The sequence below is a fragment of the Platalea leucorodia genome (assembly GCF_965183815.1).
Source record: "Platalea leucorodia genome assembly, chromosome: 2".
Taxonomy (NCBI): Eukaryota; Metazoa; Chordata; class Aves; order Pelecaniformes; family Threskiornithidae; genus Platalea; species Platalea leucorodia.
This window is the reverse complement of record NC_138824.1, coordinates 118011775-118030310: the sequence shown is the minus strand read 5'-3', so window position 1 is coordinate 118030310 and position 18536 is coordinate 118011775. Positions and strand designations below refer to the sequence as shown.

Genomic DNA, 18536 nt, shown 5'->3' with positions numbered 1-18536 from the left:
AGAGAATCTTTGGATCTATTGCATTTCTCATCCGACTGCAAACATAAACCTCTGTATTTGTACCCAGGTAGATCCTTGTTCTGGTAAAGAATAGCACATGATTTAAGTTTTGGCTTTGAGATACTGTGTGTAGATCAGGTTCTTCTGGCTGTGTAACAAGACAGATTTTCAGAGGCACGAAGGGTAGCAGGGTGGTTGACTTTCAACAGCAGGTGGACGCCTCATGTCCCTTTGCACCCTTGGAGAAAATTCCTTCATGTATGGTTTTGCCACCTGCCTACAGAAACACTCTCGGCAATTTAGGAGTTAAACCAACACTAGCAGCAGAAAAATCAGTGCACATAATGAAGAAAAACCAATTGGTTCTGGGCAATGGCACAAAGTGCTTTGGGGGTCTGTTTAATATTAATTGTGCATATTCCTGAGGAACTGATGTCCACTTTTAAAGTTTCACTGGTTGGATTTTTTGGGGGGTGGAGGGTGGTTTTTATATCAAGACCTACAACAGGGTATAAGGTAAGACTGATTAAATCAATTTTGTCCTTTGCTAGCAGCAGTTTCTTCAGGCTTCTGGCAGTAGCCAGACGTTTGAAATATTGGCAAAGTCTGTTCTTACTTTTTCATAGATAAGCTAAACTACATTTTCAGCCCTTGAGATCATAGGTCATAGCTCTGCTCCACCAGCTTCAGCTAATGGCAACACTGACACCCAAAACAGAGCAAGGAACTGCTGAATGCATCAACCGCTAACATCACCAGTGGTGGGGAACCTGGGACTCCTGGTATCTCCACCCTTTGATAAAAGTCCAAAGCCAGTGCAGAAGGTTGCTACAGAGCACAAACAGGTGAGAGAGTAACCATTTAAGTTACCTGCTTTACAACAGCAGTAAAAAACATTTTATTTTCTGCAGGAACAATATATGAAAACAGGATTCACATAATTTAAATCAATGATTGGGCTTTTCAGTGACATGTAAAGAACTTACTAATCCCTCTTGCCCCAAATTATTGTGATTACATTATGTCCGCTTGTTTGAAAAAAATTCAGCCTGTATTGCTAATTTTTGTAAGGTTATTTCTTTAAAGTCTTCCCCATGTAATTAAAGTTCAGAAAATAATAATGCAAGGCTCATCTTGCTTTAAAAAGACCTACAGTAACTGTGCTCATCTTACTTGAAATGTTTGTTCTTATCCATCATGTATTTAAAGAGACAATCTTTTTTACATGGAGCATGTTTGGAAATATCGTTCCTTTATCTTTGTCTAAAAAGCTAAGTGCCTACAAAAGCAGCTTTCACTTGCGAAGACAGGACACCAGTCCCTCTCTGGACTGCTGGATCCGGACTAATCTCATTTCCCGTACGGGGTGGAGCACCCCAAGGACTGGGGCCTTTGGCCCACCCCAGCGGATGGAAGGACAGTTTGGGGCAGGCCCTGATGTCATCCTGGTTCACATCTGTGGAAAAGAGCAAATGCAGAGTAATGACTTCACTATGAAGATTTTGTGAAGCTGCCAATGAACTACTTACGAACACTCTGAAAGACTGTGAGAGCGTGTATAAACCTTCACCGAGACACAAACTTCAGTTCATCTGTGCAGCTTGCTTAATGCCTCTATTGCCCAATGCGGTAATATAAAGTCATGAATTACAAGGTGATGGGGTTTGCCTGGAACAGGCAAACAGGTTTGTTAAATCTACACGACCTTCTGTTCCAGAAGAAACCCTTTAAGCAAAAGGTTGGCTTCCGCCCAGGTTTAAAAGAGAAGATTGCTTTTCAATGGGCTGCGTTAGCAGGAGTCCGTGACCAGCTGGTGGGAATGATCAAGCACTCTGTGATAGGCTAGAAAAGAGTAAGCCTTGCTCTAATGGCAGCTTTTTTTTTTTTTTTTTTTTTTTCTTTTTTTTAAACAGACTTTTGGTTGATGGGACTCATACTAGAACTTGAAGAAGGGAAAAACCTTTCCTGGAAAGGTAAGTTACTGCTGAATGGCAATCAGAAATATTGGCTGGTTTATACGTGACCTGTGTCTTCTTGGGGTTTATCTTAAACAAAGCCGTTTTTATCCTGTATCTTCTGTGCTACCCAAAACTTGCAACAATTCACATATAATTTAGCATGTGTCTTATAGTGGTCTTCTTATGTCCTACTAATTAAGACCTTACCTTTAATTAGTATTTTATTTACGATATCATAAATAAAACTACTCGTAAGTTCTAGAAGTATTGTTCCCCAGTCCCGCGGCCCTCACCAGCTCTTCAGTTTACCTAGGCCAGGTGTCAGCATTGCCGTTAGCACGTGCTTCCCCACTGGTGCTGCAGCGGGTCTTCAGCAGAGGGAGTTTGACCCGATCAGGGGAGAATGAGGCTGATTCTGGCTCTGTCTCTAGAAAACCTAATTATATGTTTTTTTGTAACTGCAGAATAGTGTAGGTATTGTTGTGTTGGGTTTTACTTACCTCTTAACCGGAGGGAAGGGAAACACAGCACCTTAATGAGCATTAAGATAGAAGGCACTACTTTGGAACTATTAAGGCTTGCAAAAGTAAAGCAAGATTTTCAGAAGTGCTTCAAGGACCTATTTTGCTTACGAGGAAAGGTGAGCAAGCGACTCCATCTGTAGCAGGTCTGGCATCACAAACTAGAGTCTTGTACTTTCAGTGTCTTTGGCTACTCTTCTAATGACAAGGGCAACCTGAAGTCCTTGTTTAAGCTCTGGTTTACTGCAAGCGTGCCTGTTTAAATACATGCATTTGTAAAGCCGGCCTTGGGGAGGCAGGGGCACAGCCCTGACTTTTGAGCAAACTGTTGCCATCCTGGATGATGTAAAATTGCTGAGTAAGGTTAAAAAGTGAGCTGCATTTTTTTTGAGAGAGGTGTTTATGTGTTTGGAGAGGCATAGAGCGGGAGAGAGGAAAGGAGGTGAAAACATCTATTGGATCAAATTGGCTTGTGGTTTTTGGTGTGTGTTGTTTTGTGGTTTGTGGGGTTTTTTTGTTTGGTTGGTTTTTTGGTTTTTTGTTAGTGTTGTTTCTGATGTTTCTTTTTTTTGAGTGCGTGTTCCTCCCCCAAGTGCTCAGCTAGGCTGGATAGAAGCCAGCGCACCAAGGTGGACTGCGCTTCTGCCTTCTTGGTGCTTCCAAAATCAAGGTACAGAAACAAAGCACTATGCTACTTCGAAAATCTTCTGGCACAGATTGCTGCATAGGATGCTTTTATGTTAATGTTTGTGTATGAAAATGTTAATTATGCCAACAGTACTTTCAAAAGTATTTTTGCACATGTCTGACTTTCCCCAAATGCACCTGCTTATGGGGAGGGGGGGCTGTTGTGCTGTGGTGTATCTTTTGCTTTATATGTTGTTGCATTTCCCATGGTCCTCATCCTGAATGACAAGGCGGGGGGGCAAATCTGTGGCTCTGCAAACCTACGTTGTGTGATACTGCTTTCTTGTTACTTGTGTCTTTTCTGCTTTCCTAGTTTGCTGAGATGCTACAAATTCCTAAAGAAAACCCAAACAAAAAAAAAAAAAAAACCAACAAAAACCAAACCAAAAAACCCCGTAAGTCCTGACTTACATACAGCTGTGTTGATTTGCAGCCACTTGATGGATTCGATACAAGTGTCTGTAAGCAACATACTAGCTCCCTTACTTGGAACCAGCTTATGATTTAGCTGCTTATTCACATATTCCTATTGAAATGAACCTACCCTTAGAGCAAAAGGATATGACCAGTGTAACAATGTGGGCATAGTCATTTTGTGGACAGGAAGCATTTTTTAAAAACATGAATGGTAAACCCTGTTACTATGAAGTTTTCGTAGGTAGTTTGGATGGATGTTTCTGTAGATGCTCCTTTAGATTTCCAATGATAGCACTGTAGTATTTCCATCTTGTTGGCATTTGCACCAACATGTCAGGTAATAAGCTATCTAAAATGACAGTAACCAAGGTCATTGAGCTCTGAACTGCTGCTGCAGGACCGTGGTCAGGAAAAGAATGTCAGACAAAACCAGAGTCTGAGTATCTCAGTTCTTTTTTTTTATTCACAAAGTGATGCCTGCCTTACCCCTTTGGTATTAGCTCCTATGGTTTTCCTTGTATCTAATTTTTTTGGTACATAACTGTTCTTTTTGGCAGATGAAACATGAAATTACTCCTAAATCAGGGTGATTATTTTGATATAACAAGGTTGCTGAGGCAGCAAAATATTAAGCACGTACACATGACTAAAGACATTGAACGAGCAACATCAGTGCACTGTTCAGTGATAAGCAGGACTAGAAAGACTCAAACTGAGTCTTTGAAACTTTGTCCTCTCTGACAGCTCTAGAGCTAATCTTGAATATCAATAGTGGAGGTGTTTGCACACAACCTAGCCAGTTACCTCTCTCAGGAGACATGCAGGCATTAAAGCAAGTAAAGTCAGCTTAGATCAGGCATGTAAGCAGGAAGCTGCTCTAGTATAAATGAGAACCTATTCCATGACTAGATTTCATTTTGAAGGAAATTAGGACTTACTGATTTGTAACGCTTGGTGCACAGGAGCTGAAAAAGCCCAGAGCAGGTCCAGCTGTTCTGTATAAACACTGAATGGCCCTTGCTGAAATGCTTGTGCCTAAAAATATAATTAAATACATCTGATGAAGGGGAATAGATAGGAATCAATAACTTTCACTGATCTCCTTTCTTCCACATGTAGTTTTAAGCAAAGCTTAATTTCCTCAGGCAATATTAAACAATTAATAAACTTAAAAGTTTATCTAGAGAATATGGATGCCTATTTGCATAGCATAGTATTTGAGCCAATCCTTTTCTTTGATGATGAGGATTATTACAATCTCCTGAGTAAGCCATCTGACCGCTAGAACAAGTCTTGCACAGCGACAATGAAGATATGCAAATACAACTTAAAATGAAAAGAAACTTGCAAATACTGCTTTATTTAATCCTTACAATAGGGAGGCACTTTTACATTAAAAAAAAGTTCAGAGGTTTCATTATAATACTCAAAAATATTCTTCCATGAAAACAAAAAGAAATGGTGTCTGTGTGGGAAAACTGAGTGATTTTTGTCTTCTTTAATTTTGCCTCTACACCACTTATTACACTTAAACAAACAAAACCTAAAAAACAGAACAAAACAAACCTTTTCTTCTCCTGTTTGCGCAGGCCGACATAAGCATTTAGAGCATTGCTGACACTTTGTTTTCCTCACATCACCATTTCTGTGTTTGTTGTACAAGGCAAAGAGGCTGACCCAAGGGCTTTCCAGAATTCAGTGAGTGCTGCTGAGATGCTATAAATGAAGTAATCGTGTATTTGATGTCAAAAGTCCCAATTCAGCTCTGCCTTGCAAACAAAACCTGCTTACTTCAGTCAAGTTACTCTTCAACTTAGGCCCAAATGAAGAATGTGTGTGTTGGGATGGGAGGAGAGCAGGGAGGGATGCTTTCCCGCAGTTATTTCCCTTCTGTGGAGTCTGGAGAAATCAAAGCTTTTTTTACATGCAATTGTAGAAAAGTAAACTAGTAGTTCGCTTTTCTAATTAGCTGCTGGGTGTCAGCTGTATGGTATTCCTGCTGATAAGCTGCTATGTATGAACCAGTGCTGGACAGATTCAGAGACTGTACTGAGGGTGGCTGGTGTGAAAGTCAGAGCAAATCCTGTATTACATTACACAAGTGGGAAGTAAAGTTAACAATAACCTCAGACAAAGCAATAATGTTGAAAGATGGGTTCAGATTCTGCAATACTGATGTACTAATATTAGTACTCAACAATGAAAGAAACCTCACTAATGTCACTGGGAATATCTCTGGAGAAAGGCAATCCTCAAAATGAATATTGTCACAATCCATCCTTCTGTACATACATTTCCACTTCAATGTCTCAAGCGAAGAAAGCAAACCTCAGGTCAAGAATCCTGGCAGATAAATGTCTCTCTGATTGATGGATGAGAGTGTATATTCATTGCTTACAGCAATTCTTTTGCTATTTATTTGGTTTGGGGTTAACAAAACCACTAGGTGAGCTGTGCAGGGAGGCTTCTGGTTGTGGGAAAATGAGGTTGAAAGTGGAAAGAACACTCAAAGGATGTTAAAGAAATATTAGAAATGCTTGAAATGAGCACACCTGAGGAAAACAATACTTTCCTAATTACCTGTTCCATTGAAGTTGGCTGAGCAGAATATGGCTTTACATTCGGATGTTACTAGCAAAATTTAGGCTTTCAAGTATGTTGGAAACACAACTGCAACAGGCTCACAAATAAACCTCTTCTGGGGCTCTGCGAATGCAAGGTTGTCCTAAATAAAGGTAATACGATGGGCCATTAGAGGGTGCTCATATTGAAGAGTGCTAGATTTGTCATGAATGGAAGAAATGTTTGCCACAATTTCTCAGCTTTACTCAGCAAATTCCAGTTTGATGTCCTGGGATGAAGACCAGAGCTCCTTCTTTCAAGCCATCTCCTCTGTTTGCCAAAATTGTCTGCGGTGTACTTTAACCCACTGTGAAAGTAAATCACCTGACTCAATCCAGAACTCTGTTAAGTCTAAAGCTGCGTTCCTAAGATAGAAGAATTAAAGCTGGTACCGTATAACAAGAGCTATTTTCAAAAACTGAGCTACTTACAAAAACATTTCAGTTCTGAAGTTGCTTAACCAATATTGATAGAACTTGTAAACATATTCACAGAGAGCTTGGGCTCTGGATTCTGGGGTATTTTTCCTTTACCAAAAGCACATATTACAAAACTTGTAAAGATTTCTCTTTATATGTTATGCTTGGAAAAGTTTAATGAGACTGGTTTTGTTTAGATTCAAATACATTACCAAAATTTGCCACTCGTAACTTTGTGCTGATATATGAAAAATAAGAAGTAAAATTGCTTCTAAACAGAACTTCCTGAACTTTCTCTCCAAACTAAATATATCAAGGGCATACTATGAACATGGAAGATAAATCTAACTTTAAGATTTATCACTGATATGAATAAAACAACATTTTACAGAATTTTAATCTTGATTGTCTCTTTACAGCTGAAAAGAGGGGATTTTTTTCCCCCATTCTATATAAAAAGGGAGGAAAAACACGCTGTTGATTATTTTCCTGGCACATCTTGAATAAAATAATACAGGCTTCATTATGGCATGAGACTAATTACGCAAATTATATCTGAAAGAAAAAAGTTAAATTAAGAACTGAATGGTTACTGCATAATCAGTGGGCACGAGTGAGATCTAATGTCATTGTGTTTAGAAATGGCTTCATCCAGATCCAGCTGTCTGTTGTTGACCTTCACCTCCATGCAGCCGTTATAAAAAGCGGTTACTAATGTAGCACCCAGAGGAACATCTGCACAGAAACACATTCAATTTATTAGGCCAAGGCATGCAATTTCTTATGTATTTTTCAGATTAGCAAAAACACGGGGAATAGTCCACTCCCTGTCCATTAGTCAGCCATGGGAGAAAAGAACGATTTGGCAGGAAACACTTAAGTTCTTCTCCCTTTTCTTTAAGATTGAGATAAAACCAGCAAAGCTGAGAAAAGGTCAGTAAAATTTGAAATATGCGTTAGAAGTCTACTCCCATCCAGAAATGTAACGACATTAATGTTTTTCATAGTAGCATTTCCTGTATTAACAACAGTGAACCAATAGTTTGTTTCCCGGAGTCCACTGTTCTTGTCCTGACCTACAAACAGATGTGTATGGGTTTAGAGGTCACAGAAAGAACCATCTTGCTTTTGCCAGAAAGCTACTCTGGATTCAAATCTGCAAGTTCTCGGATAGAGGACCCCTGGGAACTCCACTCATTTTACTGCTTCCTTACTGCTTCTTCGAAGTGAATTCTCTGTAAAAGACTCACTTTATCTGTTGCTCATTTAGGTATTGTTTGGGTTATGGCAACATCAGATCATGGATAAGCTTCCAGGAAACAATATGTTAAGCACAAAATAAAGCAGGCATTGCTCTGAGGTCTTAGGGTACAAGTGATCCAGGTACCTTCAGCAACTAGAATGAGGATGCCTAGAAGCTGATCTCAAGACCATAATCTTTTTTTTTTCCAGATGTTAATCATCCTATCCCTCCTAGAAGACAGACTTGATTGTCTGGGGAACAGGAAATGTTGCTTCCTTGTGACTTTGTTTTGCTATAAGCTGAGGTACTGCACAAACAGTCCTGAAGAACTGTGCCCTCCTGCTCTTTCTGCTCCAGTGATGGTAACTGCTGTCATAGAACTGTGCAAGTCTCATTCAGCCTGCACTGGTTGTGCTGAATTAACATAGAGGCATACTCTCAACACTGTTACTAGTTTGAAGAAATGTGTATCAAAAATGGGGACTTCTAGTCTCCATGAAGCGGGTATTTTGTCAGCCTTCTAACCATACAGTTCTGTGCACTGTAGCTCAGTGTGGGGATCCTTACCTCCCTTTTTATACTGCTCAGTAATCCCAGAGGCTTTTCAGGGTTCAGTAAGGGTGAGTAAATGAATCAGTGTAAGCCAAACTGGCTGTACATGGGGACCTAAAGTAGTTTTCCTATATTACTTTTTCCTCTCTTTGGTAACAGGCTGTTGTGGAAGAGGTTCCTTTGGATAACATGGGGGTTTTTCTTGCTTTTTTGAGACCTCTAAGTAGAAACTGTTTACGCGTACAGAGTTTTTTGTTAATTTGCATGTTCAAGATACCTTTTAAAACTGAGAGATTACACTTACTTTTAAGGAGTAGCAAGTACCTAATACTTCCTTCTTATCTATTTGGGACGCATGACTGAAGCCAAGGTCTTAGCTGTTAAGATGCCAATTACTCTGTGGCTAGCAACACACTAGAAAGAATCATTTAAATACCACAAAGATGAAGAGGTCTAAAAAATGAATCTGAGTTAAGTTACTATAGCTCAGTTAACCTACTGACTCACCTCTACTAAGTAAATACTAACTTAATCTCTCTTTTAAAAGTAAGCAGGTATTACAAAAACAGTGACGCTTACCTACTGTCATGGTACTGCACCATTAGTGCATTCTCATTCTACACATCCAATTTGAATTGAACTCACCTGGTTATCTGGTTTCCAAGATATTGCATATCCATTCAAAAACAAAATTAGAGGAGAAATTGCCATATTTGGTTCCTACATCTTGTAACATTCTTGATTACTAGCGTATGAAGACTTGTAGAGAACAAGTAAGTTCCAACATATGGGCCTGGATACTGAGGCAACCACCACTTCAGAGAGAGGCTGTGGTACCTGCAGTGCTGCGCTAAACACCTCGCTTCTATTCTGGCAAGTGAGTCTAGAGGGTGGAACCATAATTCCAACTTCCCCTGTGTACACTACCTTGGAAGAAATGCCTGGAGAGATAATCTCCAGTTCCTCCCTTTTTCTTCTCCTGTGCAACCTTGTCTCCTGCAGAAGAAACATCCTGCAGATAAAGATCAGCTACATCTGGGGCAGTGCTATGACACTGCAGCCTACATGTGAAATGGATGTCAATTCAAGATTCTGTTGGTCAAACTCTTAGAATTTCCTTAGGAATTGTGACTTATTCTCCCTAAAATGACTTTAATAGAGGATACAGAAAAGCTCTGCGAGTAGTAACATTGTAACCATGGTGTCTTTCCTCTACCAATTTTCAAGTATGAGGACCTTAGGCTTTGAAAATTGCTCATCCGTGGCAATACTATTTTTCTTCATGATTCACCATGAAGTCCAACTATTTTACAGACAAGCACACGTATACTTCCTGTACAAAATAATGCTTGTACATGTCTTAAGACTGGGGATACACTTGCAGCTTACTTTAAACAAAATATTTGCTGTTTCAACATGTTTTCTGTCTCATAAAGATTGCCGGTCATGTACTGCCTAGAGTTTAATTGCTGAAACCATATTCCTAACTTCTGCACTTCTGACACTTAATTTACTTACAATTGCCTGGCTTTCTTACCTGCTTGATGCAGTCCTAAATTGTGCCAGCTCGTGGCATTTCAGAAATATGCAATTCTCACTCCTCCCCAGCTCAAAAATCAAGACATTTTCCAAATTCAAACCTCTAGAGAGAGACCCATGCCTTTCAACAGGCCTAATAATGCTACTGTTGAAAAGCAGGCTCCCTCAAAAGCTGAATAGAATGGAAGAAACAAGAAGCACTTGGGGAAAAAACCTGTTTCTTTTCATACAGTGGTAGGCTTTTTTTAGCTTGAGTAAGGCTGAATATTATCAGGCTTGTACAAGTAATCAAATTAATGGAAAAAAATATAATTCACCTGGCAGGCCGCCCAAGTAGGTAACAACGTTTCCCATCATTGCTTGATGCAGGATAGACAGTTGCTCTGAATTGCTTCTGTCCGTGTGTGAATCAACAGATAGTTCAAGCTGCTGTTTGGTTACTACAAGTCCAACCAGCACTTTTCTGGGTGTACATAACTTCTTTGATTCCAGCTGTGCAACAGTGATGTTTCCAATGGTCACAATGATTTTCTAAATGGAAGAATGGTAGGTCACATGTCACATGTAACTTTAACACACAATTTTACTTAGTTCTAATGCATTTTATATTTGGAAGTAGAAGAAAAGGAAATGTCACGGCTACATTTTAAAAACTGGTACCTTAAGTTGGAAAAGTTACCAACGTTGACGTATAATCATCAGCTTTGGTGATGAATGCCATTCATTTATATTCTTAAATTTATAAGTGAGAACGTTCACTGTAAAAAAATCTTTGGCTATTGTTCTGAGGTGAAATCCTGTTTCTCTTCAAGGCAAAAGGAGTACTGCTACAGCTTCAAAGGTAACCAAGTGTTCACTATAGGTTCTTATTTCAGGCAAAAACATGGATTAGCCATGGTGTATAATCATGCTCTATCTTCAGATGCCTGATGTAAATGGAAACTTAAGGACAAAAAGATCTGTTTTATAAATTGAAACTAATGTGATGCCATTACTATAATATCATCATTCTACTTCTGTCGTATTCTTCTTTGTGCATTTGGAAGGAAAGGTTAAAAAAGACATGATGTAATGGATAGTACCTGACATAAGAGTGCTTAGTTCTTAGTCACTGCTGTAGCAATCATTAATAGTAATGTATTTTCTGTACATCACTATATGATCTAAGTGCTTTTCAAAATATTAGTTCAGCCTACCAGCTCCGCTGCTAGTAAGTGTGAGTAACTTTTTTTAGTCTGATTTTTCACAAATGGAGTAGTAAGTTAAATGAGACAAAAACAAGAGGTGTGACTCATATGCATATCAGCTGCTATGATAATTGTAAGATCACCTGTGAGTCAGAAGAGTTAGAGTCCACTATGGACAAAGCAAGAGGCACTGCTTCATTAGAAACCAAGGCAAACAAAACGCCAGTGTCTGCTGATGGGCGAATAGTCATAGTCACATTTATTAGCCAGTCTTCAGCACTGTCAAGATTATCTGTTTTAAAAAGAATAATTGAAATTAATAAATTCATCTGCTAATGAAAAATTAATAGTGTTAAAAATTAGTATTTAATCTGCTCCCACTGTGGAAAAATTAGTACTAATCTCCAGAAAAAACAGTGAACTTTGGAACGTTTAGAAAGAACTATAAGTCAAAAAAAAAAAAAAAGAAAAACTTTAATGCTGTGTCTTCCCTAATCTTCTATGCTTATTGGACTTTTTTTTTTTTGTTTGCTACCTTCTCCATTCTAATGTGGAAGAGGTGCCACATTCATTAGAGGTCAGTTCAAAATTAAACACAAAAAAATAATTTACTCATAAATTGCTGCCACTGATTAGAAGATTGGCAGTTCTCATACACTTTTACATTCTAAAGCAGTTCCACTACTAAAATAGGAATATGCAGGTGCGTAAAGTAAATATGCAGATGGTGCAAATATGATTTCATACAATGCATTCATAGTGAAGCGAATATAAAAATTACTATGTAAAGAGGTATTTGTCATCTTTTGTATCTTTACTTCCAGTGTGTCTTCCCCACCCACCCAGTCAAATCTAGTAGTTTCTTGACTTCTAGTAGTTTCTTGAGAAAGCAGAAATCCTAAAGTGTGAGGTGAGGTTATATTCCTACACAAAGCCAAATGGGCGGGGAGACAGTGGGCCATAACAGCTCATAGAAGGGCAGCAGTAGGTGTGGGCAGCCTCTCAGGTTTGGGGGGTAAGGGGGTGAGAACAGAAAGGAGAGGGAGTGAAGTCATGGCAGCAGCCCCAAACACGAAGGTCAGGAGTCATGGCAGCATGGTGTTAGTGAATGAATAGGAGGAAAGTTGAGGACACTTGAGTGGCCCAGGAAACTCTAATATAAGTTGGTTGGAAGCACAGAATATAAAAAGCTGGAGAAATCTTTTCAAGTGGGCTAGGGAATTTAAAGAAAAAGCCTGGGAAAGAATAGCAAGTCCTGGGATGAAAAGGATTGGGGATCAGAGCAGAGCTGAAGGGTAGCATAGCATTTGGGATGGGGAAGAGTATAATGACAACAGGATTTGGGATAATGCTCAAGGGATGTCTCGTTTTGGGCTCTCAGGTGTGCACAAGAAGATCCTGGATTGGAAATTTTGAAATTAGGGCAGGAGGTCAGGCAAGAAAGTTCTGGGTTCAGGAAGGAGCAAGAGATGCACCTAAAACCTCTAGATAGGATGTTCATTTAGAAGCAGAATTGCATACACAAAACTATCAGCGATCCTTTTCTTCATCCCCAGTCTTCTTTTTCTGTCAGTAATATGATAGCTTTCCCCATTGATGAACAGGGGACAGAATTAGAACTTTGGAAAGTGAATGTGTTCAACAGTGCCAATCCTTTGCAAATAAAGAATATACTTCCTAACCTAAAGCACTTCAGAAATTAAATGGATGACACCAATAGGATCAGAATTCTCATTCAAGCAAATTTCTAACAGAAGTTATGGGAATCATTGCTGGATGCTGTGGTGTATAGCTTAGTTTGTGTGTCTCCTTTCTTTCTTTCTTTTAACAGTTCATCAGTTCCATCAGCAGTCCGGCAAAAAATATAGGAATAGACAGAAAAAGACTTACTATAGTTTATCTGAAACTTTGCCATTCCAGTGCCAGGGTAGAAGGATCCTCTCCCCACTGCTACTAAACAGTGTTTGCTTTGTTTTTCTTGAATAACTTCTTTTACACCTGAATGTCCCTGATTCATCAGGTTCCAGGCACGAATACACCCATCTAGCCGAGGGTTAATCTGTAGAAGAATCACAGCACTAGGTGTTTGCATTCAAAGTTGTTTTAAAAATGTTAATAAGGCATTACTTTACATATCAACTTATTTCTGGGTAGCCAATAATAGCCTTATCAATGCTGTAGGTTACAGCACTAATGCTGAGAGAAAACAAATGTCATGCATTTAGTACCTCAGCCTTCAAAAGGTCTTTCCAATTTGATAACATTTCCCATTTTGATGCCAGTGATGCTGTACAAAATAGATTGCTTCAATTTTTAAAGCTCACACTGTCCTTTTGTTTAAGTCACAACAGCTTTTCTGTAGCTGAAAGACAATGATCACTAGCACGGTTCCTTGTTCAAGGTTTCATCTTCTTGTACCAAAGTACAAAGAAATTTCTGGAATTACTTTCTATTGGGTAAGGGGATGCTGTTGTATTGCTTCATATTTTTTCTCTCAGCTTCACTTTTGAACAAAAATGGATTTAAAAAAAAAAAAGTGCATCCTTTACTGTTCAGTTACTTTTTGCCTCTCTGTTTAGACTGCCGATTAGTTTGAGGGCTCCTGGACTGGGAAGCAGACGGTCACAACAACTTGACTGTACCCATCCCCAGCATAAGACAGAGTTGTTTAGGATGGAAGACCGAAAGAATCATGGGCCTTGTCTAGCCTGGGCTATTATAAAACCCATTAAAAATGAAAGCTCATTGTGCTGCCTGCACAGTGAATTCCATACCTATTCAGAGCCTGGCAAAAGCCAGTACCAGAAACATGAATCACACTGAAATGCTCTCACAGCAGAAGTGGTGGTGATCTAGGGAATCTTAAAGCTATATTAGGAAATAGGCTACAGAATCCTGAAAGATTAGACCATAAGTGCTGTATGTTTATATCTGAAACCTAACTGAAGACAGACTACAAAGCTTCATGCATGTTTACTTTCAAAACAGTGGTTTAATAACTTGATTTTCATTTTCTAAATGGGTTCCATGCCACTCTTCCTTCTTCTGTGACTACTAAGTAAACAATACAAAAACAAATAACAGAACGGTATTAATCAACATTACTCTTATTATTTTAGTTACCTGTTTAACTAGAGTGTTGCCCACTTTGTGAGGTAATCCTGCAATGTACACCTTAGTTTCCAAGAAACCCTGTGATTGTTTAAAAAGGGTTCCAGGGCTGTTAATACTCATCACGGCTTCTTTAGCTATTTTTACACTGATGCTGTGTTCTAGTTCTTCAACGGATATCTAGAATTAAATACAAATAATTACACGTATACACACACGAACATGTAGAATATTTTAAATACTAATTACATATACCTGTATGAAGCATTACTAATGTTTCTCTAAATATCTAGCTTATAAAATAGTTTCAGTGCAGTCGGTATTTACAGTATATTTAAACTTGAATTATGACAACTATCCATATCCATGGACACTCACAGGAGGATGATCTTTCATTCTACCCCTATCCTATCCTGGGAATACCCATGCAGCTGATTAGTTTGTTTTATGCGCTATAGAGCTTGCAAGGAGCTGATTTCTACACTTGTTCTATATCTAATCCACATTTGGTGGACAGCTCTCCATGTCACTGCAACCTGCTACAGAGGACTGAATCTTCAGATGGGACACAGACAAAATAGGTTCAATGCTTGCTCCTGCTATTATTAGGCATCAAAGTAGATTTTTAATCTCAAGGAAGCTGTACTGAACTGAAACAAGGTCTACGCAGAATCCTAGCTTTTTTCTCCTCCCTTTAAAAGCAAACAAACAAAACCTAACTGATGTTAATAATTTGGTGTGATTTATAGATGGTGTCAGTGAGCAAGGCCTTTCATGTTAGGTATGCAAGCTTGAAGAACAAGATGGATTTCTGGTCTAGAAAATGTAAAAATTGCTCTTTAGACAAAGTACCTAATAACTATGCACTTGACCATGCAATCACGCTTTTTAATATTCTGCTGCTTCCTTTTTCATGATTACAAAGAGTAATTCCTATGTTGCCAGCTAGTGGTAATTACCTCTTTCTTGATCGTAAACAGGTGCCATGATTTCCCAGATGTAAGGCATTCTTGTGCAATTCTTGGTTGATTTTTAAATCTGGGATTTGAGGGCATCATTTTAAGCCTTTTTAATAGTTGCTTAGTTTCTCCCTACTTTATTTATCAAGACAGAATGTTCCCATAGTAGGTTAAAGGAAGGAAAGGGGAGAGGAAAACCCATCTTACTATATGCCACAGTCCATCATTAATGGCTTTGCCTCCACTGGTGACTTTTGTTACAAATTCATTCTTGAATTGAATTTCAATCTTCCCATCACGAAGAGCAAGCAAGATCCATGCTGTACTGTCAAGGGATTCTGCATATAGTATAACTCCCTCTGCATCATATGTCCGGAAATCAAATTCTGCTGTAAATCTGAGTTGTGAAGAAGGAATCTTATAAGAAGATAGGAAACATGAAATACTGTATAGCCTAGATAACTCGTTAATAGGGTAAAAAGAAATTCATAGATATTAACCTTTCAGTAATTCTGTATCTGAGCAGTTGTGATATTTGCACACAATGTCAAAAGCAGAAGCTAATATAAGCTTTGTTCATCCAAATCCAGTGGAAAGTTTTGAGATAAACACCCTGAGCTGGGATTTGAAAGAGCCTTGGTTCAGTTCCCAAATCTGCTATGAGCTTTACATGTGAAGGATATCACACCCCCTTGAGTAAGAAGATAGATGTAATATTCCTATTGCATTTCGTGGAGATGCGATGCAGAAAAAATACATGATCTATGATGTGCTTTAGTACAACAAGGTTGCCAAGTGTTGTCCTAGAACAATTATAACCTAGCAATTTGCTTTGGTTACTGCTGCCTTTTATATGTCATTCTCTAATTCGAGGATTTGTTGTCTGGATCTTGGCAGCTGTTGAATGTGTACATGTAGCAAAATTATGGTTTACATTATAGTAGCTGTACAGTGGAAGAGAGAGAGTATCGGTATAGTGAAAAACAGTCCTTGTCTCTTAGAACTTTTGGACTAGATAAAATAGATTAAGGATGAAAAGGGAAAACAATTAAAGCATTTGGAAGTTAGGATTTGATGAAGACAACAAAAGAAACAAGTAAGGGAGCTGTAATTAAGAACTCGGGTTGCTTTCAATCTCAGTCTTGTTCTTTGTCCACTAGATGTCATTGTCTCTCACGCAGACCCACAGAAAAATCATTCTGTATTTACACAGAGGCTATTAAGATAGCTTCAAACGTTTATCACCTTAGGAAGGCCTTCCAGGAGAGCATTAATGCCTGGTCAATTTGGAATAGGGGCAGAGGAAAAAGTTCTCAATATTTATGTCCTTCTCCAAGGTTCTGAGGCTCTGGGGATCACCAGCTCAACAGCTGCTGCTGCTGTTCCCCTCAAATTGTTCGGTCAGTAAGTCAGGGAATGCTGCAATTTCAGCTGCCACAGCAAAGAAGTTCAAGAATAATAAAGGGGTCGCTACCATCAGCAATTGTTCTGACAGCTGTAAAGGAAATCACACAGATGGCGCTCTAGACAAGGTACTGTGCTCTACCGGTGTCCTTGGAACACGCTGTGAAAGGAAGCACGGGGTGGGGGGGGAAGCATTGGCCTGGTTTTGTTTCTCACCGGTATGTGTGTAGCATGCCATACCTTCTACCCAGAGCAGAAGTGAAGTAGCAGCAACATCCAAATGAAAGCCATTTCCACATATAACTGGAAGCTGTACAGTAACAATTTTCTTATATCATCTGAATTTTATGTTGAGAACTCCAAATGCCTTCCTGTACCTGTATTACCACCTCCCACCTTCCCCAGCCTCTGCTCTTTCCTTCAGGGGAAGAGTAAGCTTCTGTCATGAGGAAGCACCAATCTTTTTGCTCTCTTGTCCACAAACCAATGGGACCTACTGCCTATTAAACTTACTGCCCTCAATCCTCTTCCTTTTTTGCCCATTCAAGTCTGGATCTCTTTAAATTCTTTCTCCCAGTCCATGCACCTCTCCCTACAACAGCACTGGTAACCAGGACTGTAATGGCTAGAAGACTCCAACTCTGTTATTAATATGATCACATCTGCATGCCAATAACGCATGTCTTGCCCTAGCTGTGCACTGTTTCCTGGCTGGGACAGAGCTGCTACTGCCTCTTCCCTGCTACTGAGGTCTCTGGAAGAAACTTGCTGACCTTGTAGCTTTGCCATTTAAGAGAGCTGCTGTCTATACTGATGAGGTGGCTCAAGGACACGGTACAACCAATAAGAGATGCTGTAAAACTGATGCCAGACACATTACTCTTGCCAGTCCACTTCCAAGTGAGTCCACTTTCCTCTAAGTGCTAGTACATGAAGGAACCAGAGTTAATTCATTCTCCATATAAAGGTACCTTAACCAGTGGGGAGACAGTGATATAATTTATGCATGCAATGCACTGTTTCTAAATCCTCAGAAAATTAATGGAAACAAATGTCCATAGTTTCAATGCATACTTTTATCAATAGCAAATGCTTACCTCGTGACATTTGGCAATTTAAACTTTAAGTACAGAACAGGAATTCCTATAAATTGCTCTGCCAGGTAAAGCAGTTCATAATTCTTCTCGAGGTTCAGTGGGATACAAGCAGTAACAGACTGAAAATGGCAAAGAATAAAAAAAGCTGTTAAAGCATTGTGATAGTTCATGAAGCAACTCCTGTTGTTGGCTGTTATGTTGGCTGTTACCTTGTCCTTTTTTTTTTTTTTTTTTTTTTTAAAAGCAATGGCTTATCTCTGGCTTTTCTTTTGTGGTTTGTTTTTTTTTTTTTTCTGTTTTTTAAACTTGAATACCTATGTACAAATGAAGGGATGTCTCTTTCTTTTTGCTTGAAATGTCCATTTATTTAAGCTGTTGGAGGATAATTCAGGTTGAAACACAGTTCTGGTGGATTGCAACTAATATTTAAATATTTAGTATTTGAATCAAGAATTCAAATCTTCCATCAGGCACTTTCCTTTCGACAAGGACCTGTGACGCCCACCTACTAGGGTCCTGCCAGGCTCTATTATTAAAGTTGTGTGGAATCTAAACCTGATCAGGTTTTAGAAGGGAATGGGGCCAGAGCTGTGTCTTGAGAAGATTTAATTAAAAAAAAAAAAAAAAAATCAAATCACCTTTTATTTTCTTTATCAATATTTATGTACAACTACTCATAGCTGAACAATCTCTAGTACTACTAGAATAGTTTACCTGGAATAAAGAGTAACAATTTACAAGTAGATTAAGTAACAGATTAATAGAAACATTTTCTGTCTGGCTGTTCCTTGAATGTACTTCTCCTATTTGAGCTCTGAAA

The 18536-nt window shown here is 38.9% G+C and overlaps 1 protein-coding gene across 1 annotated transcript in view; it reads right to left on the bottom strand.

The window, feature by feature from the left end:
* Positions 1-6944: 6944 nt before the first annotated feature.
* PROS1 (protein S) overlaps positions 6945-18536 on the bottom strand; it is a gene marked incomplete at its 5' end in the record, with an annotated part of 33638 nt that continues 22046 nt past the window's right edge. The window contains 7 exons of the mRNA XM_082337496.1: positions 6945-7359; positions 10276-10489; positions 11289-11437; positions 13036-13204; positions 14269-14436; positions 15423-15612; positions 17717-17835. Of these exons, the coding sequence (XP_082193622.1) occupies positions 7214-7359; positions 10276-10489; positions 11289-11437; positions 13036-13204; positions 14269-14436; positions 15423-15612; positions 17717-17835 (1155 nt within the window). The 3' untranslated portion in view covers positions 6945-7213. The remainder of the gene's footprint in view (positions 7360-10275; positions 10490-11288; positions 11438-13035; positions 13205-14268; positions 14437-15422; positions 15613-17716; positions 17836-18536) is intronic.